Genomic DNA, 24,941 nt, shown 5'->3' with positions numbered 1-24,941 from the left:
CATTTAATCCCAGGAGAGATCTGATCTGCGTTTTCTTGGACAGTTTTATTTTTTAATGAAATACAAGACAGACATTGTATTGTAACACCAGTAGTAATAACAGTCATTTTTTAGAGAAGGGTTGCTTTCCAAACTTTTTGAGTGTTGATTTTCATAATCACTAAGAATATAAATAATGTTGAACTCAAATCCCTCTCTGTCAGCATTTATCTAATACCAGCTTCTGGGTAGTGTGATAAGGTCCCATGCTGCTATAGGAGATCTGAATGGCTTTATAGGCAAAATTGCATTGCCATTTACTTGTATTATGACAAAGCAAAACACTTAGGGTCAAATTTTTAGATAAATTTATACAACCGAAGATGTAGACAAATGAGCTTTTGGAATTTAAAAGCACCAATGTGTTTTATTCTTCAAGCCAGTATGAACTGGGCAGTAGTCCAGCAGCTCCCAGCATCTATGTACGCCTAAATGTTTTTACAAATGTAGACATCACTTGGTAACTTCAGAGTTAATTTCCTGGTGAAATTCTGTAATCAGCTGAGACTTCAGCAACAGGTGTAGACTCTGAATATTGTGATACTTCCCTGACAATAATTATGGTAGTAAGAGTTTATAGAAAATGCACAGCAAAGAGGACTGTGGCATGTAGAAAATACAGAAAACATTTCTGCCTACTCTACAGAGCTACATTTCTTTCCTGCTCTGCAAATTGGTTTTTGTTCTAAATAAAAAGCTAATCAGAAATACAAAAGGGGCGTGCTTTTGCAGGAGTTGCTTCTCTCAGGAGAAGTTTTTTACAAGTAAGTTAAGAAAATGCAAAATGTGGCTTGTTCACATGATTTTTCAGATTTCATATATTAAGGATGACTTTAAATCTATTTTTGCTGCTTCAGAATCAGGTTTTTCATTGTAAGTGAATATGTTCATATTTCCAACAAGTAAGTTCTGAGCAGTGCCATAAATGTTGCGTGTTTGCTAGGCTGGAATTTTGCAGGTGATGTTTGCCTGTTGTTTATTGTAGGGTTCATTTATGGAAATATCATTATGTTTATTTTTCAAAGTGACATTCTATTACCTTTGGAGTTCCAAGTTTCATTACTTCAATTCCAAAACCACAGTGCAGTCTTAGCTAGCACTTGCAGAGTGCTCAGGACTAGTAAGAACTTCTCTTTAGTTGTTGAAGTATTGCTGAACACTCTGGCAGGAAACCAGCAGAACAGTTGGGTTTAAAAGGCAGGCGTGGACAACACATCTTCTGTGCTTTTGTCCCTTCCAGGGCTTTATTTTTATTTATTTATTTAACTTTTTCTTTTTGTGCTTCCATTCTACGTCTGAAAAAGGATCCCCAGGCTTGGGTGTGGTAGCTCTTGCAAAAACACAGAAATTTTGTGAACATTGTGTCTGGTTGTAATTCTGGTTTCTTCAAGGCCTTTGACAGCGTTACAAGGCTGAGTGCATCTTAGCCCACCTTGGTTTGCAAGATTTTTATGCTTTTAAGAAGTATTCATCTGAAGGGGTTTTGATTGTGCTTCTGAATGTATGCCAATACTCATACAAAAAAGCTGCTTGTATAAAACATGGCTTTGTCTTCTTACATCCCTGTCCTGAAACAGCCGAATTATGGAAACCAGCAGTATGGACCAAATAGCCAGTTTCCAAACCAGCCTGGTCAGTACCCCACTCCCAACCCTCCGAGACCCCTCACATCTCCCAACTATCCTGGACAGAGGATGCCAAGCCAGCAAAACACAGGGCAGTACCCTCCTCCAACAGTCAACATGGGGCAGTATTACAAGGTAGGAATTCTGAGATAATTACCTTGTTCTGTTCTGGTGGCCATTTATTAATGAAGTCACGTTAATGGTTTCATAGATACTGCTTTTATGTAGTTAAAGGAAAAAGAGAAAAACACTGAGTTTTTACTAGTGTTTTGGGTATCAGAGAATCAAGTTAATCAGCTAAGTTGCATTGCAACTTCAGAGCAGTTCATAAAGAAAATTGAATGTTGCTGCAGCTCATTAGAGGCTTTTACAAGAAAATGTTGGGTTTGCTTTAAAAATAGCTTGTAAAAAGAAGTACCTAATGGGATTCAGGTGTAGTGTTTTCACCTATTCATGGTCCCCTGCAAGAATGCAACTTGGAAATTTGTAATAAACAAGTTCCACATTCCAGTTTTGGACCTACAGTGGTCACTGTTGCACTAAGCCAGGCCAAACTTAAAAGGTGTTCCAGCTGTAGGTTTCATCTTTGAACTGAAGTGTCTGTGACTTTTTCCAACCTCTTCCTCCTTTTTTCTCAGTCTTTTCCCTCTGTGCTGCTTGTTTTGGGCAAGAACTAGAGTTGTTAAAATGTTGCCTAAAAACCTGTTTGTGGATACATCTTGAGCACTTTGTATTCTCCAAACTGAGGTTGCACTGAGGGCCTGCTGAGGTTTACCACCTTTGAAATGCACACAAAAGTGATCTATTGCACACAGGTACTCCAGTGAGTATAAAAATGGGGAGGACCATTGATCTTCTGACCTGCTTAAAGCATTAGCTGTTGAAGTATCTGGACTACATTCTGAATTTGAATGTAGGCTGAAAGAATCTTAAGTTGCACATTGTTGTTGAATTGGAATTGTTTGGTGTGATTTACACAGAAAATACCATTTAAAAAAGAGGGAAAGCAAAACCCTTTTCTGTAGAGCATCTGTTCTGTGTGCAACTATGCTGTCCACTGTGGTACCAAGGAATGCCTGCTGGATTATGGCAGCTTTTGCAGTTCCTTGTCAGGAAGAACATGAGGAGCAGACAGATCCTCTGTATAATTCCAGTGCAGTCACTTATGCTAAAGGGACTGCAGAAGATTTCTGTCAAGTTTTTAAGTGACAGATTTTTAAATATCTTTTATGTACATTTATTTCAGATGAGGTTTAAGTTTTTTGTTTGCCAGATACTTCTGACAGGGAATTTGTTTCTTTACAATGGATCCCCTATATTGTATTCAAATATTGACTGCTCTGGAAACAGGAAAAAAGAGATCTTGTTAAAAAGGCAGATTATCCTGGTTAGGGGGAAAATTCCACAGGCAAAACCTGAACCTTTGAATTGTAATGATTGTGCAGATAGTAACTGTGTGTGTCAAATATAAAAACCAAAGATATTTGGAAGCGTGAATATTTAAGATTTGAGAAGGCACCCCTCTTCTTATGTACTGTCAAGTATCTTAGGTTAGCAGAGTAGCATTTAGATACAGAATCAGATTTGAAGTCACAGTGCTTGGGCTGTCTGTAAAAATATTCATCTTCTGACACTCTCCTGTATTTCTGCTTATGGTACATGAGCTAAGCACTTGGAGTTTTGTTTAATGTCAGCTTCCTTCACATTAGGGTTATTGGTTTATTCTGCTGACTGTATTATTCTGTTTATTCTATAACCATCCCCTTAATTATAAGAAACTAAACCAAAGGTGTTTTAACATATAGCTGTTATTCATGCTTAACTGTCCTTTTTCTATCAGTTCAACTTAGCTAGCAGCAAACTAGGAGCAGAATCAAATTCTAGGTGTACAGAAAAAAAAAACATACCCTGACCTCCAGAACTGTAATTCTGAGTGGAGGAGTTGAACGAGGGTGCAGGAAAGGATAGATGCAAGTACAAAGGACACAGAGTGGTTAATTGTGTGTCTTTGGAATTTTTTTTTTTTTTTTTTTTTTTTTTTTTTGTAGGCTTCTGTGCACTGAGGCTATTTTTGGAGGGATACAAAGGGCTGGGTGGGCTGTGGTGTAGTGGAAAAACTGAAGCAGATCACTGGATGGTTTTGGAAGGACAGCATTCAGAGGAACGCAGTAAACCTTTTGTCAGCCTTGCTTGTATATGGCCATTGCCTGAGTTAAGCTGGCTGGTCTGCTGGTTTCAGTTCCTGCTTTGCTCTCCTGGTGTGCCTCTTCCCTGAAGGCCTCATGGGACATCCTGTGGTTACTTCTTCAGAAACAGAGGAGCTTCCCTCCCTTGTCTGTTGTCTTTGGTATCTGATAATAGTTGCTGTTCACAAGGCTTATTGTTCTTATTTCGAGGCTGCAATAACAATTTGATGTTATTTATTTTCTAGCCATCAAGGCCTGTACCTGTGGCAAATTACCCTCATTCACCTGTTCCAGGAAACCCCACACCACCCATGACACCAGGGAGCAATATTCCTCCATACCTGTCACCTAACCAGGATGTCAAACCACCATTCCCACCTGACATTAAACCAAATATCAATGCTTTACCACCACCTCCAAGTGAGTAACAAACAGAATGCCCCCACAGTCATTTATTGTTGCTCTGTTCTCTGCCACATTCATTTCAGGGTCTGGAAAGCAGCTCTGATTACTGCTCTGGGACAGGCTGGAGTTGTTAAGTTGTAATAGGTGGCACGCACAGCATAGGCTCACTTGAGCCAGTGGACAGAATAGAGAAAGACTGCTGTGGTCTTCTAAAATAGAATATCAAAAAAGTTCTTCCAGGTTAAACTTGTAAGGATTTTACTCCAGAATTATTTCTTTCATGTGCTTCCTGAGGAGAAAACACTTGATTCTGGGTTTTGTTGTGTGTGCTTTGTAGGCTTGTTTATTGTATGAACTTAGATTCAGTCTGTTTTGTTCAAGGGCAAAGCTATTCATTGAACAACACTGCAGAGTAGGATAAAACGTGAATATTTATAGCAGTGTCTCTATTGTGATCCATACAGACTTCTTAGGAATATTCAGTACTGTGCCAGAAATTGATATATGTTCCTTTCAAAGCCGCTCAACGTCACAGCTACACTTGGCTGGGAACAGGGCAGGAATAACAAGATCTCTCTGACTGGATACTAGCATGAGATGTTTGAGGTTTTGAAGTGACTGATGAACAGTAGGAGCTATCATTTACTAGGGAGCTGGGAGAACCTTATGTTTTCTATAAAATAACTGCTGCTGCATTAGCACTTTGCAGCTCTGGAGTTCAGGATAGCTGAAAAATCAAGTAGAAGAAGATGGGCTGCAGTATTATTTGGGCAAGAAAACAGGATTTAAAGCCATTTGGACTTCATAGATCAGCTGTAAGTTGCCTCAAAATCTAATCTTATGGGCTCAGATAGTAATTGAATACCAGTGTCTTTGGTGATCGCATAGTTTCAGCTGATGAAACTGTTGAAACTAATTGGGTAATGTTGATCCCTGTTCAAAGCAGAGAAAACAAACATTATCACAGTTTGACATAGTTAGGAGATTTTTTTCAGCCTTCTGTTAACAAGAGTAAGCTTAGACACAGAGCCTATCCTGTAGTAAAAACCAAGAATTCTTGCCATGCCTGGTTTCAGTTGGTGGCTGGAATGCTATGGCCCTAATGTGAAGTGGGTGACAATAGAAGGCTGCTGTGCCATTGCTATCAGTTTGAACCTTGTCACTTGTATCAGTTAGATGATAGAAGTACTTTTGTTTGTATTTTTTTGTGTGTATGAGCCTGCTAAGTTAAGCCCAGTATCAGATCACTGTGCAATTTGTCACTATTCTCTATAAATATACACATTATTATTGCACTGCAGATGCTAAAGGGAAAGTTCACGCTTTCTCTCCCTCTTCGATCCCAGCCAACCACAACGATGAGCTGCGCCTGACGTTCCCTGTCAGAGACGGGGTTGTCCTGGAGCCCTTCCGGCTGGAGCACAACCTGGCAGTCAGCAACCACGTCTTTCACCTCCGGCCCACCGTGCACCAGACCCTGATGTGGAGGTAAGCTCAGCCCTGCTGCAAGTGAGCCATGCATCCCCTGAGGGAGGAGGGGCAGAGGCACTGCGTTTAGAGCTGCCAGGAATTTCACTTCCAAAATTGTGGCCCGGATAGGAAGAATGTCCTTTCAACTCGCAGGTGCTCTCACCTGTCATTTTCCAGAGACAACACGTTCCAAAATGCTTCACAATATGCATTGCATGTCCTTGCTGATGGCTCACAGGATGCAGTGTCTGAAAAACTGCTGCGACAATTGCTTCCTTTCTGCTCTGTGTGGAACAGGAGTGGGATTTTCCCTGACCCACACCACTACAAACTTCCATCTGGGAATCTGAAGTTCTGGGTACTTTGTGGCCTCTGAAATGTGAAATGCAAGAGTAGCTCTGCAGGGCTCTCAGAGTTTATGCCTAAATTAAATAGTACAGAGTTTTCTGATAATGAAGGACCCGATTTAGAGGCTTGGTAAAATCATTTGGAAAGTGCTTAAATCCTCCAAACTTCAGAAGCTAACTTCCTAAATCCCCCCGTTCTCCAACTCCACAAGTAAGCACAGCTCAGAAATGTGAGAGCATAGCTTTCCTCATACAAAGGCTTCTGGTTTTCACTTACAGTCAGTTCTTATTTCCAGCACAGAGGAATATTTTTCCTTGGTGATACTTCCCTGTATTTAATGTAGATCTGTATAAGTGATTCTAGGATATGTTTTGATTGCACCATGTTCATGTAAGGGCCTTGGATCAAATGACAATCAGAGCCTTAATTTTTTTTAAATTTATATATTTTCAAATACTACCAAACAATTTTGTCTCCTTGTTTGTTTTTCTCAGAAAGTATCTCTGTGTTTATCCTGGCTGAGCCAGGATAAACACTGCATTGTCTGAGCCTTTCTGTGTGCGCTGTGGAGGCTGATTAGTTGCTTGGGATCTTGTATGGAGGTTGCTTACAGGTGTAGCTTCAGGTTTTGGTTTTTTTCCTGTGAGGATCTCATCCCATTCACTGGATTCCACTGGAGACTTGTGTTTTCCTGGTGTGGAGAGTGTGAGGTGGGCAGATCGATGTGCTCACTTCCCTGGCCCGGGACAGACTCTGGCTCTAGAGCTGAGGTGTGATGCAGGGTGCAGGAGTCCTTGCTACCACAGTGCCCCTGTGCCCTGAGGGAGCCTGGGGGTTGGGAGGGAGGGAGATTGCAGGCAGACCACATCCAATAATTAACACCTAACTTTGAGGTCAGTTATTGCTTACTTGCATTTCATTATCGTGGAGTACTCGCAGCACAGGGAGTTTTGGCAGTTATTTGCCAGTTCTTATTAATAAGTAATCACTACTGGGGATTGTGCTGGCTCATTCAGTAGATTTATAGTGCTGCACTGAGGCATGAGGCTGTTTCTTAATATCTGTTCTTTCTTTCTTCCTTCGCTCACCAAACACATAGCCTTTATTTAAACTTATTTTAATGAAGACTCACAGGTAAACTGTGCTCAGGTCTGCTGTTTTGAAAAGCCTGTTAATAGTGGGGGGAACGGATAGTCCTGTAATGAAGTCATTTCACATTAAGCTCAGGGCTGGATGGATGCCAGAAAAATGAATTAGTCACATGTGTGGATGGATTTTGGTTTTTATAGAGAATGGTGGAACCGAGCCAATTCTCAATATTTTTCTTCCAGTTAAAATATTCCGCAAAACCTCTCACGTGTACACACATAAATGAATAGCAATGCAAGTATGTTTCTCCCCACGGGAACTTTTCATGGTTATGAGAAACAGAAAGGTTGAAGGCAGGGAAAATGTCTCCTTGAAGCTGGTTCAGTCTTCACACTGCTGTGTTGTTAATAATGTCCCATGGTGGAGACACTGTGTGCTGAGAGCACGAGGCTCTCCTGAGGTCTGTCACCTCTGTGACACTCAGCAGGCTGCTCACCTCCTCTGCTTGGGTTGTACATCACAGGTACCAAGGTTTGCTTCCCTCCAGGTCTGGATCGCTGTGTTGTGCTCTCTTGAGGTGGAAACTGAGCGGAACTTGCAGAGTCAGCTTTCAGAAAATGGTTAATACAATACTGAAAATAAACCTGAAAAGACTTCATGTAGATGGCTTATGTTGAAAGGCCGTGTACTTTGTATTCTGCAACTTTCTTTTTAAAAATCCCACAAGTTTGTGTCCACTGCTAAATCTTGATATTTTGGAATCCAGAAAAGATGATGTTGAGTCAGATTGAAGTCTTTGTAAGGAAAATGGCAATTAGGGTGTTAATCACCTGATTGAGCTGCTTCTCTTGGATCTTACAAAGATATCTTCTTTCAGGCAACATAGATTGTTCAGGAATGTAGATTTTAAAGTTTGCACAATAAACTTTGAGCTGTCTTTTGCTGTCATAAACAGCAGAATTCTGACATTTCAGTTCAATATTCTGTGTTCTTTTAAATTTCTTCTTGAAATTACTCACTCCTAGCACAAGGTTAACATACATTTATGAAATTAAAGTCATAGTCTCTACCCACTTAATTTTTAATTAACTTAATCTCAGCCTTTTCATTTTTTGAAGGTGTTATAGAACTCATTTCTGAGGAGCTAAATAATGAGTGGAAGTTGTTATAGGGGAGATGGGAGGAATTCATGCCCTGAAAGAAGGTCTGAATTGGATAGATTTAGTCCACAGCCATGTTAATTTAGAATCACAGAAGCTGATTTTGGTGGGGGGTAAGATACAGGAGCCAGTTTATCTTAGTTGATTTACTTGTTCTAAGGCAGGATTAGCTGTATTTGTGTTTTGTCTGACATGCATTAATTCAAATGCTTCTTTGAGTGCTTTGAGATAGTGAAGAATCCAGACTTCCAGCACAACCCACTGCCACATATTGCTTTCTCATTTTTAATTCCTAACACAGGAAGGACCTACCTGATGTTGACATTCTTCTTTCTGCACAATCACTCCATGGTCTGGGTTTTCAAAGAGGTTTGAGATGTTTCCTTGAAAAGTCCTTTATAAGTGTAAAATATAAACAACTTGCAACCTTGCATCATTAATTCATCATGACTTGCTTCTGTTCAGGGCTTTTATGAAGGAAATGTGTTATGTTCTTAATGGCAATAATTCAAGAAAAATAATCTGATCTATCAAGACAAATGTTCCTAGCATAAAAACCGCCTCCCTCTGCAGCGTGAAAGCAAAGTTAAAGGAAGATTTATTGGTTGTTGTGCAGGTCTGACTTGGAATTGCAGTTTAAGTGCTATCACCATGAAGACAGACAAATGAACACAAACTGGCCAGCTTCAGTCCAGGTCAGCGTTAATGCAACCCCACTTACCATCGAACGTGGTGACAACAAGACATCTCATAAACCCCTGCACCTAAAGCACGTCTGCCAGCCAGGGAGAAACACCATTCAGATCACAGTGACAGCGTGCTGCTGCGTAAGTACACCCGGCTCACGGCTGCAGCTGCTGACGCTGACTCTGCTATTTAGAGCAGTTTGCAAATGTTGCTAGCTGAAAGAGCCTTACTCTCATTTTTTTCCATGCCTTTTTCTGGTAAGGTTTTTACTTAATGATGTTGACACAGTCAGAGCGCTAATATGGAAATTTTTGCTGCTTAATTGTTGCAGAATATAGTGGTGTCCTTCCAATGTCTCTGACAAGGTTCATGATCTAGGGGAGGAAGGGAGTTTTATCTCCTACCTTCTCATGTGTGCCTGTGTAACAAGGTGGCTGAAGTCTGTTGGTGTAGAAGTAGATTACTGCAATGAAGACTGTTGATGGTACTAATTTCATTTACACAGTGTATTAAACAGTCTTTGGTTTGTCGTGAAAACATCAACATTGGTGCTGGTGATAAATTTTCAGATACCTTTTCAGATGAAAACCTCATATTCAAAGATGCAATCTAGACCACTCAGCTTTCCCCTTTCTCCTTTTCATTGGGTTACTTACTGTCAGGGGTGAGTGCTGTTTTTTTAATGCAGACCATTCTGCAAATCCAGTCTGAGCTTCTGACTGTTCTCTTGTCACTGACAATAAAGCAAGCTGCTAACTCGCACAAGGTCACAGTGTGAGGCACTTTGACAAGAAGCCATCCACCCATTTTTCTTTACTTCACATGGATGTTTCCCTACATAATGCCATTTATCTGGTGGCAAAGAGCAGGGGGCAGCATACTGTGAATCCACAACGAGCTCTATGTTGGGTAAGTAGATTCAGCTGATTCCAGGCACATCAGTTGCAAATTGTTTTCACAACTTCCAGTGTAGTCTGAGGGCAGCCAGGTAGGCTAGGCTGTGTCAGACAGTCCAGGGTTTTAAAAATAAAGCCTGATGTCAGAGATTAATATGTCAGCTGTATGTATACTGAATATTAAGGAGGGAGAAAAAGCAGAAAATCCTTGCTTTTTTAAAGCCCTTTTATACATTAAGCATGGAGCGACTGCACAGTGTGCAGAATATCCATAAGGGAGCGTGTGCTCAGCAGAGCAGAACCAGCTTTTATGTTTAAGCCTTGGGCTCTCACAGAAACCAAGTGTCCAAGGGAAGAGTGCAGCTCAGTTTGGGAGTGCATTTAAACTCCCAAAGATTTAACATGTGTGTTGGGTTCTCTTCCTAACAAAAGGTGTTTCCTTGCAGTCGCACTTGTTCGTGCTGCAGTTGGTGCACCGGCCATCGGTTCGCTCTGTACTTCAAGGTCTACTAAAGAAACGCCTCCTCCCAGCAGAGCATTGTATCACCAAGAGTGAGTTTGCGTTTTCTGTGGGTGGTCATTTTCCAGAATGTCTGTGTTCAGTTATGATAAGCTATCTCTACACCAGATTTACTTGTTTACTGATAACCTTAAGCTGTACTTAAGGAATTTTCAGAACATGCTGTGGATAGATGAATGGCTATTTGGGTGGAGGCTACAAAGTTTCAAGGACACAAGCTTAGTGACTGTCCTATTCCAGAAGAACCTCTCTGGCTTTTCCCCCATATTTGTTTTTGACTCACCAATAAAGAAAGATTAATTCTTTATTTATCTAGGGCTGCTTTTGATGCTTGTATGACACTTAATCTGATTAAGAATATACCTGATATTCATAGTGTGATGGTTTTTCTATTCAGGAGAATGTTCTAAATTACACAGAAGACACCTGTGTGGATATATTGTTCATTCAATTGTCCCTTAAATATGGAATAAATTTCTGCTTTCTGTGTTAGAACTTACAATACACTTGTGCTTTCTCACATCTATACCCACCTTCTTCCTAAACAGTCAAGAGGAACTTCAGCAGCGTAGCAGCTTCCTCTGGCAATGCAACGCTAAACGGGGAAGATGGAGTCGAGCAGACTGCTATTAAAGTGTCTCTCAAGTGTCCAATCACATTCCGGCGGATCCAGCTCCCGGCCAGGGGTCACGACTGCAAGCATGTACAAGTGAGTGGTGCCAGTGCTGGCAGGGCTCCCTCAGCCACGTGTTGGTGCAGTACCTTCAGCCTGGTTCTCCTGTGGGAGCACCTCATTCATGGCATTTATGTCTGTAAGCCTCAATGGTTAACTGCAGATATGTGTAATGTAGAGGAGAAAAGTAAGCTCTTTGGTTCAGTTTTCAATGCTAGGAAGCTTTTTTCATGTCAGTTTTACTTTTTGTCTAACTGCTTCATTTAATACAGTATTTTCCTTTTGTTTTGTCTGGTTTGTTTTTTTCCTTTTTTGTTTTTTTTTCTGATACCTAGTGCTTTGATCTGGAATCTTACTTGCAACTGAACTGTGAAAGAGGAACTTGGCGGTGTCCAGTATGCAAGTAAGTGCATCCATACTACATAAAATGCAGTTGTACACAATTTGACCAAATTCAGATCATATTTAAGATCGTGAAAGGGAGAAGAAGGAAATTCTAGGAAATAAAGTTATATATCACATTTACTTAAAGAGCATAAAGTCCAATGAGAATTCCTGCAATATTTTACCATCCTGGATTATCAGAAATTTAAAAACATAACAAGATATTTTCTCACAAGATTTCATTACAGATCATTGATGGGTTGTGTAAGGTTCAAAAGAGGCTCAAATATTTACATTGATAAGATAGGTATCTACAATCCAGAATAAGGGTAATTTTTTTAAAAAGTAAAAAATTTCCAAGGAGCAAAAGCTGGAGTTGTTGCTTAGAGGAAAAGAGGGATGGATACCTTGTTATAATTTCAAGCTAATATTTTGACCAATGAGTTAGTGTACTGCAGAAAAAATGGAAGAAGAACTTGGAAGTGGTTACTGTCTGTCCATCCTTGTGTTTAACTGGGCAGAAAAGCCGGCAGAATGTCTGCAGGCCAGTTCAGTGTCTGTAACTGTGCTCATCACACAGGGTTGGGAGCTGAGGAGCCAGGGTTCTCCAGCTCCAGCAGCTGTGGCTGTAACAGCTGGGCCTGGGTCTGCACAAGTCTCCAGATGGGTCCTTGCTCTGCCAGCCAGTGTTAGGTACAACCAGAGGGGATTGCCCATTCTGGCTGCTCTAAGGACATGGCAGGATGGAGATGAGCTTGTTTCCATTACTGTCCATGGTTGATCCATGTCCTAACACAAAAGTGCTTTCTCCAAACTGCCCAAATATTTTTTATCTTCTATGCTTGGCTAAAAATATCACGAGAGTTGGGTATCTTGCCTTCTTAACTCATGTATTCATGCATCCAGCCTAAATTTTTGTCCTGTGTCTCTGAGCATGAGCACCTGCATTCAGATCTAAGTGCCTACATAGCTAAATCATTTCCAGTTTTGTTTTGTTCTGTCCCCATCTATGCTGATCTTAAGTAGAATAGCTGTAATGCTTAGTTGCTTTGGAGCCATTGTACTGTGAAGCTCAAAAAAAGAGGAAGATCTAATTTAAAAAAAATAGTGCTAACTGATATTCACAGGAGAGATTGGCTGTGTTTGAAAATACTTTGAATTTGCAATGTATTGCACTAACAAAATTTGCTTAATGAATGTGAACAGCTTGCGGACATACACAAGTGGATGTTATCTCATCTATTTGATGTAAATATCCTGGTAATGTAGATGTAGAACTAAAACTGTTTCCCCAAATCATTCTGTCCCTAGCAATTTTCTAACATGAAGTTTGTTTTTTTTTTACTTTTTAGTAAAACTGCTCTGTTGGAGGGCTTGGAAGTTGACCAGTATATGTGGGGTATTCTGAATGCTATACAAAAGTAAGTGATCTCCCTCCTGATATCCAAGACTAAGCAACTAGGAGTTATGGTAATGAGTACTGAGATAATCACACCAAAATAGATCTTGGTGATTGAACTTGAATATTCTATTGCATGGTGCCTTGGGGGAACCAAGTGAATCAGTTTCCATCTTCTTTGTAGATATTGTTTGGGCTATCTCTTAATGGCAGAGGGAAGAGCCAGAATGGAGGATTAAATGCTTTCTTATATTTGCAAGCAGTCCCTCTGATTCAGAGGTGGCAAACCACCTCTGAAATTGATATCTTTGGATTTTGTTGTGTGGATAAACAAAGAAATGTGCTCTTATGGTTGCCTTTTTTTAAATTTGCTTTCAGCACACTCTTGAGGAGTAAAAGATCTTACTGTTGTATTACACCAGAGCATTTCAAAAGATTGGTTACCATGCAGATTCTTATGGAAGTTTCAGCAGAATTGATTTTTAAAAATTCAGCTGATGTGCTAAATTTTCACATTATTTTACAGCTCCGAGTTTGAAGAAGTTACCATTGATCCAACTTGCAGTTGGAGGCCGGTCCCTATAAAGTCAGATATTCACATCAAAGATGACCCAGATGGCATTCCCTCAAAAAGATTTAAGACAATGAGTCCAAGCCAGATGATCATGCCAAATGTAATGGAGATGATTGCAGCTTTGGGTCCTGGCCCATCACCTTACCCATCCCTACCCCCTCCTCCAGGAGGCAACAACTCGACTGAATATGGTAACCAAGGTTAGTTCCACGGCTTTGTGCACCCAGCAGCTCACTCTAGCCCTCAGTGGTTCAGTCAGCCTTGTGAGACAGGTGTGTCAGTGCATCTTCTCAGAGTGATGCGTGAGGACAGCAAATGGCATGGCTGCAATTCTGAAATTCTGCCCAAGTCTTTTCAGTTAAGGTTCATCTGTTCAAAAGAGTGTATATTTTAGTAAGTATTATATTTTAGTAACACATTGTAGTATTTAGTTACTTTATTTAATATTTTAAGTATTTGGTGCTTGTCATATTCATAGTCACGCAGCCCTCCCTGAATCAAGAAACATTGTATGTTGCTTTCTATATTCATGGCCTGCCACAATAGACATATTTCTGCTTTTTTTTTTTCTGTGCATTTTCCTTCTGTTCCACTCTCAAGTGAAAACATCTATTACTACATAAGTAGAGAACCTGACCCATTAACCCTGCTACTTGAGCCACTAGGTTAACTTGTGGCCAGATAAGTGACATTCCATAGGCCACCAGAAAAGGGACAACTTGTAAAGAGCTTTTAGCTGCTTTGCAAACACCTTTGCATTAGAAAATTACTTTTGAGTTCCTCTGCCCATGTGCTACCAGATTGAGGAACAGGGAACTAAATGCAGGCAATGGAGATAGATTTTCAAATTACTGGTATGTTGTGAATAACTCAATTATAGTGACAATTCTGAAAACATGAAACCAGAGACTGTTTCTTTTGCAAGTAACATGATATGAGTCAGTTCAGCTCTGGGAAAAGACCAACTGTTCACACTATCAGAATCCCCAAATTGATTACAAGGTGATACATGTGCTTTTTGCAGGCGTTGAAGAAAAATATAGATTGCGTGCAAAATACGGTTAATTTGCTCCAGTGACTGCAAAACTGATGACAGATGATAAAACTTACAAGGTTTTCAAACAGATGAATGATTACTATAACAAAGCCAAGAGCACTGAATCACATTTTTTTCCCTCATTTAGTAGGAGTGAAGTGCAGTCAGAGCCTGAGAACAGAGCTATTCCTCACCATATTTCCAGCTCATACTCAGGAGCAGACAGGATAGCCACATCACACGTGGGGTTTAGGCTTTGTTGTGAGCATGGCTGCCTAGCCTGTTATTTTGCTGCCTTTCCCTACAGGTCCTGCAGCAGAGGTAATGACTGCTCCTTGGAGCCCTGAGTCCCCACTGGCAGGTGAAACCCACGCTCTATTTGCCCTGCAACAGGGATGTCAGCACAGTGTGCCAAATTATCCTAAATGTCTGACAGGTCACTCCCTCAGCACATGGCACTGCTCTTGCTGCAGAGTGGGGTTTACTGCTGCATGGCTGTAACTCCCTGGGCATGCTGCCTTTATCTTTATTCTCCATCAATATGTGCACTGAAACTTAGTGATTGCAATTACATAATGTCCTCTGATTAACAGTTCTTTAGAGCAATGTAGTAGTAGTATTACTACTGTGGTGTATGTTTGTTTATTTGGGTTTGACAGGAAGCATAGTGAAGTTTAATTTGCAAACATAACAAATATTCAGTACTACAGGACCACATTCCAGCTGCGTGTTAATTAATTATTCCTGATGCAAGGCAAGACCAGCTATGTTCTGTGAGACTCATCCAGTTTGCAGCTTAACAAAATGAGAATTAGTAAGGCTCTGCAGTATTTACATGATAGATCAAAGTCCTGACATCTTTGAGAAGTACTCTTACATGGCTAATGACTACTATTCCTCCAAGATTAAACTTCTGCTTGTGAAGCTGTGCTAAAGAGCAAATGATGCAACTACTTCAGTTTGTCAAACTCTCTTCTTGAGCTGAATATTTAAAACTGCTCTACTTCTACTGACAAATTGCAGGCTCTTGGTGCAAGCTCCAAAGCTATTGCTGTTATTTCAGAGCTCAGTATCGTGCAGTTCAGTTGTTTGTATGAAACAGGTGAATGGCTTTAATTCACTGTTTGCTGTTCATGGCAAATAAGCCACTAGAGCTGATATCCGAGTTGGAAGTGTTAAGAGAGGAATCTTGACAAAAATTATGAAGAGTAAAATCCCTGTATTGGAATGCCTGCTTGCTTTAGAATTGGGAAGATCCCTGGACTGAGGTGGGCTGGATCCCTATGGACAGTGATCCTACAGTACTTGTCCTGCAGAGCAGCAGGGGACTCCAGGCCTGCTTCAAGATATGTGTGTAAATCCAGTCAGTCAAGTGAATTTTATAAATTTTCTGGGAGCCCTAATTAGATATGAACACCTCTTCTATGCCTTTTATGAAGGGATAGAGTAGAGACTGTGTTATGAACTCGTATTGTGGCATCTTTCATCAGAAGCTGAAGCAATGCTACAGTCTTACTGAGTGTATGGAAGCACAGCCATAAATAACACAGGTGTCCTATAAATAATCTGGGACTTGGGCAGTCAGTCTCAGTTACACTGAGATGCTTCCAGATACAAATATCCCATAGAATTTAATATCCTGTTTACTTCTCGGCATGGTTAAGTTTATGTGGTGACTTGGCAATAGTTTTTCAAAATGCCAGCAGTTTTCAATTAGTTCCAGCACATAAAAGAATTACTGCAGCAGCCAGTGTTTGGAAGCCAAGTGCCCTGTCCCCACTCGCTCAGCACTGGGGGCACAGCTTTGTCAATTCAGTGTCACAGTTCCCTGTGCTGTGCAGGGAGGGCGTCACATCACACAGCTCCTGCAAGATACTCGGAGAGATCAACATTGGAAACAAATCACATCTGTTTCTCTTTCAGGCAACAGTTACCAAGGTCATGGCAATTTTGACTTCCCGCATGGGAATCCTGGTGGCACATCTATGAATGACTTCATGCATGGGCCACAGCTGTCACATCCCCCAGACATGCCGAGCAGCATGGCAGCTCTCGACAAACCTCTCAGTCACCCCATGCAGGAATCTGTAAGTAATGGTGCTGGGCACATAGAATCTCATTTGTGGGGGTAAGGAACTCTCCTCCAGCTGATGGACTTACCTTATGAACTCCTTTGACTGTGGGAAGTTGGAGAAATAGAGTAGTTTTGAGAAATGCCAGAAATGCCAATTTTTAGTTTCTGACCATTTTGAGTTTTTGGAAAAGCATTTCTGCACTTTTTGAATTGTCATTTAAACTTGTTTATCTGAAAGAAAGAACCTGGCTCAGTGTGCTTGTATTAATCATTGTGCTTTTCTCTGACACATGAAAAAAAATGTACTTCATTCTCTAGGCCAGCAGGACTGTGAATATCCATCTCCAAGAGACAGCTTGTTAAAGCAAGATATTGGATGACTTCAGAGCAGGGACAATATCTTCCCTGGCTTTTTCTCTGAGGGCAAAATTTGCATCAAAGCATTTTGAGGGGGAATTCTACTCAAGAAGCATGAAAGGCACTTTTAAACTTTTGGTAATAGGACAAGTTTGCAGATTTCAAGGAGAGACACTGCCACTGGTCTGAAAATATCAATGTAAGAGACTGAAAAGTAGAGGTCCCTCAGGTTTCAAATGAGGCAGAACTGTGTATTGGAAAAGCAGCTTGCTCAGAGCACTGAGTTTTCTATACATAACTTTATATATCTCCAGAAAATGCAGTATTGCAGGAACTAGGTGGTAGAAAAGCTACCAGCAGCATTTAGCTCTCAGGCATGGTTAGTCATCTATTTTAACTCTGTGTGTGGGGTGTGTATACCTCCTTTTTTGTTCATTTAAGTTGCAGAGCAGGGGGTTTAAAGTGCACTGTTACTGCACAGGAAGGATGTTTAACTTGACAAGTCATATGTGCTGTGTCTTTAGTGAATCCTAGAAAGCACAATTTCAGAATGTAATGAGGAAACATGGTAGCAGATGCTCAGCAAAAGCCTACTCAGTCAATGTCTCCTCTGGCTGGCAGTGGGTTTTCCAAGGAGGATGGTGAGAAATAGAAGAGAGTGGAGGAAGAGTTCTCATATAGTTTGGAAAGAGTCCAGGTACCAAGACTGTCTGCAAAGGAAGAGTCCAGAAACTGTAATGACTTTACCACTTTACAGGCTTATAAAGGAGGACAAACATGCTGCAAACATACTTTTTGCATTGACGGATTCTGCATATATAGCACCAAGTGGTCAGAATTATCTGCACAAGAATCAACCACACAGTAGTGAGAGGAAATGGGTGAACCAGCCTGAACCACTCACAGCTGCTTTCCTTCACAGGGAGTTATTCTTTGCTTCCCATTATCTGGCACCTGCCTCTTGACTTCATCAGCCATACCTTTGCTGTGGTAGTTGCCCTGGTGAAATTTCTGAAGCGGTAGGATATGAAGTAATTGAACATAAAAGTGAAGAATTTGTAGCTTTCGGAAAATGGGACTGTTTATATATAGCAGAGGTGGAAGTTTCTCAAAGCTATGCACATTCCAGAGCTGTGGGAGTGTATCTAGGCAAATGTTAATGGACTTCCAGTTCTGTGGGCCAACCTGTAGCACATTTAATACTTGCTTATGGTAGCTGGCAATTAAAGTACACTTTTGCCTCACTTCCCCCTCATCTATCATGATACTCAAGCAATACCATTTGGGAATAGGGAGCAGTGCTAAAGCAGATTCCTACATTATGTCAGTGGCTGGTTTTCTGTAATGAGGATCAGTTTTCAGGTCTTTTAGCAGAGGAGAATTAGATTAACCTTGTCAATATGCCTGTGCAGTTTTCAGTCCATATTTGAGGACTCTTAGTGCTCCCACACAGCCTTTTCAGTGTTATAAAATCTCTGCTTTCCTCTTTCTTATTGTCTCTCTTTTGTTCTTTTCTCTCAAAATTAACTGTTTGTCTGTAGCAGACACTCCAGAAAGGCATGTTTAAAATCACTGCTTTTAGAGAAATACATGCCTTTAACACATTCCTAAATTGTGTAATTGCATGTCTTTGAGGAGACGCTTCATACAAAAACAACTACAAACAAATTGTGTGATTGAACCAAGGTTTTAAGATACTGCCTATGTTCTTCTCTGGCTTTGTCTTTCCTTTTACACAGTTAGCAGCTTTTTGTAGTTGCACATACTATTCCCTTTGGCCATTTACAAGGTGAGTTGGGATTGGATGTTCTGTCCTCTTAGACCTGAGGTCTCTCTTACTGGAGCTGAATGCTGCTGAGGAAGTTCCTAGCAGTCCTATTTTGAAGATGTATGTGGTGGCCCTTACACAGTGGTAGGCAGAGAAAGTTGATCCCTCCAGACATACCCTGTAGGTCACTCCAGGAAATTTGCTCAGTGTATTTAGGGCTGGGTAACCAGGGATGGATCAATCAAAATTTCCTTCCCTTAACACTGCAGTTCCACTCCTATAGAAGAAGAAAAAAATCAGGACCTGAAACGTGACCAGAATACCTCTTCCCCAGCATAGAGTGTTTTGAGAGCTGTGGAACAGATACCACAACAGTGCAAGATTGCTACAGAACAGCTGCCACAATCATGGCAGCTCCTGTTTGTTTTCTGAAATTGTAACTGCATTTTAGACAACGGAGAATTCAGTTAGCTCTAGTTTAGTGCTTCTTGCACACAGTATAAGGAGTGACTGAGCAATGGATGATGGCACCATAGGTTCATACACACAGGGAGGGGATATGAGCTGGTACTACTGTAAAAAGTTATTGCTCTTGTTTGTATTTTCACTTCTCCTCCCCCTCACACGTGCAAAAGTGTTACTGCAGCCAGATCATGAAGTGATCTGTACCCAGGTACTGATGTGACTGGAAACTAATTCAGGGGCAGGGTGGGGAAATTCAGTGCATATATACAAGGTTTCACCTTGCAGACATGGCAAACAGGTGGATGGGAAAAGTGACCAAGAACATCAGCAGGGTAGGCAGGATGGCATCTTTTAACAGTTTTGGTAGCTAACACAGCAAAAGAGATGGTAAAACTGTGACCCTGGTAATGGAGAGAAATATAAACCATTGACTTAACCTGGGGATTTTTTTCTCACTAATAATTTTCTCCAGAAACAGAAAGAATATTGCTGTGTAGTGACAGGCCCTATTACTCCACAGCTGTACATCTCAGCACTCCTAGAGGTCACTGTTGGGCTGTAGAGTCATGTTGCACTGTGCTGTTAAACTGAAGATGTAGTTGTCTGCTATAATCTTTTCTTTTATAGACTGTAAATGCTTTAAGAGTGCCAAAGCTTATGCCACTAAAAACAACTCTGGAATTATCTTATTGTGCAAGCAATCAATTGTTACACTCTGCATTCATAATGGGGGTCAGTGCTTTCAGAATAAAATGGTGAGAGTTGCAGGTGCAAGTTAAACATACTCAAAGTGTGTTGCTTAAAATGTGTTTGCACCATAGCAAACTTATCATCAGTTAGCTGAATGCAAATGGAAAATGTTCCAATTCTGAGCATTTTGCTTTCTCACTGAGGGGCTGATGGTGTCAGTGGCCTAAGTCAGATGGATTTGGAATCTGCGATGGCTCTTCAAAGAATATGATTGCCCTCAGTCTTACAATAAACAATTGGTCCCTATACACCCATTGTCTAAGGACCCAAGTGACTGTGTTATCAACTAAATATATATTTAAATCTTTGCCTGTACAAACACAATGTAGAATTTATAACCTACTTATTTGTTTTGAAATCTGTCTGAGAGTATATGAATGCCTCTCCTGGTTAAAATAATTATTTATATACACATGTTAGCATGACCCTTGCTTTATGCATCAGGGATAAATTAAATTCATTCTTCAATATAATCCTGTTTGGGTTTGGTTTATTCCAGAAACTGGTTTCCCATATTAACAACAGTATTATACATTGCTTTTTAATTTTTGTTGTTATTATTAAGCTTTCTAATTTCCATACTTCCTGTTGCATGTGTCCTCAATGAGTGAGGAAGGAAACAGTACTATTAAGACAGACATCTACTTATACTTGGACTCCTGCAAAGTTTTTGGGCTGCAAATTCTTTTACATTAAGTGCAATCTGTGGGCAGATTTTGTACAAATTTTCCCCTACAGTAACAACAGTGTTGGAGAATGTTTTTCAAGAAGTCAAACTATGACCCCAATGGAGAAATGTATATCAGTACTTTTTACCATTTACTTTAAAATCTTATATGAGATAGAGAGCCAAATACCATGCAGGTAGAATAATTTGCACAAACCTTCGTAATACCGAAGTATTGAAAAGGACCTCCATGCAGTTTAGTGTGACTGTCCCAGTGGATCAGTTCAGTTTACTTAAAAGTAGTGAAAAGTATTTTTAAAAATACTTGTTTCTCTAGTTTTTTTTTTTATGGGAACATTTTAATTAAGTTTTGTAATAACCTTCCTTTTGCTTTCAAAGCTGAAGGCTGAGGTTAAGATAACTTAGCAGTTTATGTGATATGAAAGGGTGAATTCTGACATAACATTTTGCTTGTTTATGTTGGCTTGGCTGGATGAATTTCATGCTGTTGTTGAATGTATTTGTTCTTTTATTTCAGCTTCACTTTGTCCAATATGTAGCATTCCTCAAAAAATGTTTACATTTTTTGTTTCTCCATATACCCAATTAACATGAGATATCTGATTCTGAAGCATTCAGACACTTCTTTCTCGTGGCACCAAGGTCAAGCCCCAGAGAACCGACTAGCATTAGATGTGACATGCAGCAGAAGGAAGAATTGTACTTGTGCATTTTTATTGCTTCTCTGTCATGTGAGAAAGACTTTTCCCCCATTCAGTAATAGGGTTAGGAAGACACATGTGGATTGCTAGTTATTCCCCACAGAAAATATAAAAAACACTACGCTCTTGTTAGACAACTCATCAACATCATGAATACAAAGCAGAGTGTGATTGTTGGCTTAGTTGAAGTTAAAGCAGTGTACTTTGCAGTCAGCAGGTGTGCAGCCACCCACACCAGCTTGGCTCATGGTGGGGAATGTGCTTCCTGAGCTGCCTTGGTTCTCTCAGAACCTTCAGTGTTTAACAGGGGTGTTGCATTCTGAGAAGAAAAGGAGGGAAGGAGTGGGGAGGAGCTGGTGTTTGCAAGATGTTTGTAAAGAGCTGAGACAGGAATAGGCTGCAGTGTCAGGAAGCTCCTGAACAGGGGAGCTGAGCAGAAATGATGCATTTTGTCAGTTAATGAGTTTCCTGGCATAGGGATCATTCAGCAAATTCTCTGTTCATTCATAACATTTTTTAGGGCAAAAGCATCTGCCTTGCTAATGCTGAGCAGCACCCATAAGCCTCCTTCCCTCCTCTTTGTGGTGCATTGTTTTGCATCTTCATACACAGTTTTCCACATTACAAGGAAGCAAACCAACAGCACAAGTTCAATGTGTTTTTTCCCCTTGCAGACAACCTTCAAAGAGCTGAAACACTTCCTCCAGCATTGGGATATGGAGTTTCCTTTTCCAGTGGCGCTTTTTTATTTCTTTTTTGTTGTTGTTGTTCGTTGATTGGTTTTGCTGGGGTTTTTTGTTGTGTGTGTCATTTTTTAATTTATTTTGTTTTATAACATGCAGTTACAGAGTCAGGCACCGCGAGCACTGTACCTTGTGGCCTCACTTTCTTTTCCTGCTTTTTTCCTCCTCCGCAGATCCCTCATCCCGGCAGCACTGATCAGTCCCATACTTCCATGCAGCAAGGTTTGCACGTCCCTCACCCCAGCAGCCAGTCAGGGCAGCCATTACATCACAGCGGGCCTCCTACCCAGCAGTCCCGGCAGCCGCCCCCGGCCGCTTCTAGCAACCATCCACACAGTGACCTGACCTTTAACCCCTCCTCAGCCTTAGAGGGTCAGGCTGGTGGACAGGGAGCACCCGACATGCCGGAGCCCTCGCTGGATGTAAGTCTGTGTCATACTCTCATCTGCCTGCCATAGCGTGCGCTTGCATCGCGCGGGAGGGCGGGGCGGGCGGGGAGGGGACCCGCTTCCACAGCACATGCCATCCTCATGCTTTGGTACATGGGCGCAGCTGCTGCAGCCAAGGTGACAGGGCACTCCCGACCTGCTGGGAGAACGGATGGTTCTGGTCAGAGCAGCTGCGTGGTGTGCGAACCATAAGCCCCTTCCTAGCACCAAGGCAGGCATCTCTTTAGGCAGCAGCTCAGGCACCAGGCTGGGAGCCGTCTCCTCCTTTCCCAGCACGGCGCTGGTCGGGCTGTGCTCTCCTAGACCCTGAGGCTGTTGCAGTGCCTGGATAGAAGGAGGGACAGAGCTGTGTGTGGTTCTGACTGCGGTGTTGCTGTGCCAAGTGAGCTCTGCGCTGAGCCCTGCGGCACGTCCTGGCCAGCAGGAGCAGGATCTGTGCTGGCCACCCACAGTGTGGCACTGTCCCTGCTCCCTGCAGCCAGAAACACTCTATGCCCTTCCATACCTGCTCTTGTGGGTGGCTCAGCAGCGTAAGTTCCTCCTCCCAGTACACCACACAGGGAAGTAAACAGCAAGGACATTTTCTGCCTCCTTAGCCACCATGGAAGGCAGCTTACAGCTAAATGAAGTCTAGTTTAAAGGCCAAAAGTAGTGTTCCATCTCTTAACATCGATTCAGTGGAGTTGGAAGTGACTTACTTGAAGTATATCTCTCTGGTTAGCCATCTACCTCCCAAAATATAAATCCTCTGCCCTAGAATTGAATTTTTTGTTTGAGTCATGCATTCCTGTATGTGTATCTTTTGTCTGTTCCAAAGTCTGCTGCTGCACAGTTAATTTCCTTAGAGATATGTTCGCTTCTGTGCCTTGGATTTATATCTGTATTTGCTGTTGCTGTATACTTGCATCTCCCCTGTCACACAGGAGCACTGGGCTGGCAGGCAGCATCACAGGGGAGGGAAGGTGTTAGGGGACAGATAGAGGTCCAGGATGCTGCAGAACAGTGACCAGTGAGGCAACTTCTGCTGTTTCACACAATATGGTTGTGTGCACATCCTTTGGGAGCAATAGTTCACGTGGTAGTTGAAGTTCTGAACCCTTAAGGACCCTGTCTGAACAATACTGAAAGGTGAAATTAAAATGTCTTTTTTTTTCTTCTAATATTTAAGAAACATACAGTATTTTGTTATGGATCAGGCACCCATTCCTTGGTGAGAGGTAAAGTACAAAAATCTGTACGCTTACCACAGTACTGTGATTATCACTGATGAAGGATTGCTGGATTCTTAATGGGAGGCAAGTGCTGTACAGTGTGGGAACTACAGTAAACTTACTGGAAATTACTATGAATCTGATCAGATTTTAATGGGTGTGTTGTGGAACCTGGCTGAATATGCAGCAAAACAAACAGGGCACTGTACTGTGGGCAACTTGGCCTACTCCCTACTGACACAGTCACGGTCATTCTGCAGGAATTCAGTGAGATGCAGTCTAAGGTTTAACCTGGGTTAAAGAATCCACCTCATATGGATGCAGGCACAGACAGGAGAGATCTGCACGGGTGCTTGTGACAGCAGAGGCTCAAGACTGAAATCACTAGTTAGACCTCTCAATTTGCACTTCAGGAGCACAGGGTACACTTCTCCAAACTCTACCCTAAATCTGGCACATTCCTGTAGCTTCTGTCCCCATCACCCCCTCACAGGCTTTGGCACTCCTCTCTCTTCTGTCCCTGCTCCAGCACAGCACTCTCAGTTCCCAGCAAGTCCTGACTGAGGTCTCTGGTTTTCACACCAGTGGGGCGGGAGGCCAGCTGTGCTGCCTGACCCCTCTGACTGAGGGAAGCCGAGGTCATCCTCATGACTCAGAAGCCTTCAACTTCACAGACTGAATTTCACAGACTGAACTTCACATACTATGGTTTAAAACTTCCACTCTTAAACTTTTTTTAAAATCCCTGGTATACAAGAATGAGTCTCATAGACAATTTAAATTTTTAAGAACGAGTTGTAAAATTGTAGGACAAATTCAATAACTTTTTTTATTTCTCCACACTTGGTGGGGCTGCCATTTTCTTTTGGACTTTTTTTTTTTTGTGTTTTTTATGATGTACTCATAAAAAAATTATGATAGTAGGTGAAGCACATTTAAAAGTCTCATAACTCCGTACAATGGCAATAGCATTTTTACCATGAACAAAATGAGGTGGTAGCTTAAGAAGAAGATTCCTTCTGGGAGATTCTGTTTATATAAACTTGACATTGCATTATTTCAAAATGCTTAGAAATCAATAAACTTTTTTTGGCATTTCATGTTTAGCTTATTGAAAAAATTGTTTATCCATATAATGTTAGAAAATGAAGTTTAATTTGCACAAGTAATAGAAGCATATAAATTCAGTATTTATTTGTTAAATTGAAGTGGTAAGGCTTTTGGTTTTACAATATTTGAAAATA

General features: G+C 41.2%; 1 protein-coding gene across 13 annotated transcripts in view; it reads left to right on the top strand.

Moving 5' to 3' along the window:
• Window positions 1-24,941, top strand: part of ZMIZ1 (zinc finger MIZ-type containing 1) — a 334,738-nt gene that overhangs the window by 304,239 nt on the left and 5,558 nt on the right. For 9 of the 13 annotated variants that reach the window (XM_072931003.1, XM_072931004.1, XM_041717211.2 and 6 more), the window contains 11 exons: window positions 1,617-1,799; window positions 4,096-4,270; window positions 5,557-5,743; window positions 8,939-9,149; window positions 10,352-10,457; window positions 10,974-11,134; window positions 11,434-11,501; window positions 12,835-12,903; window positions 13,408-13,655; window positions 16,415-16,578; window positions 22,211-22,459. In XM_072931003.1, the coding sequence (XP_072787104.1) occupies window positions 1,617-1,799; window positions 4,096-4,270; window positions 5,557-5,743; window positions 8,939-9,149; window positions 10,352-10,457; window positions 10,974-11,134; window positions 11,434-11,501; window positions 12,835-12,903; window positions 13,408-13,655; window positions 16,415-16,578; window positions 22,211-22,459 (1,821 nt within the window). The remainder of the gene's footprint in view (window positions 1-1,616; window positions 1,800-4,095; window positions 4,271-5,556; window positions 5,744-8,938; window positions 9,150-10,351; window positions 10,458-10,973; window positions 11,135-11,433; window positions 11,502-12,834; window positions 12,904-13,407; window positions 13,656-16,414; window positions 16,579-22,210; window positions 22,460-24,941) is intronic. The other 4 variants (XM_072931006.1, XM_041717215.2, XM_072931009.1 and 1 more) reach the window with 2 other exon arrangements.

The sequence above is a fragment of the Taeniopygia guttata genome, chromosome 6 (genome assembly GCF_048771995.1).
Source record: "Taeniopygia guttata chromosome 6, bTaeGut7.mat, whole genome shotgun sequence".
NCBI classification, from domain to species: Eukaryota; Metazoa; Chordata; class Aves; order Passeriformes; family Estrildidae; genus Taeniopygia; species Taeniopygia guttata.
The sequence above is the reverse complement of the archived record's forward strand: the minus strand, read 5'-3'. Positions and strand labels throughout refer to the sequence as shown.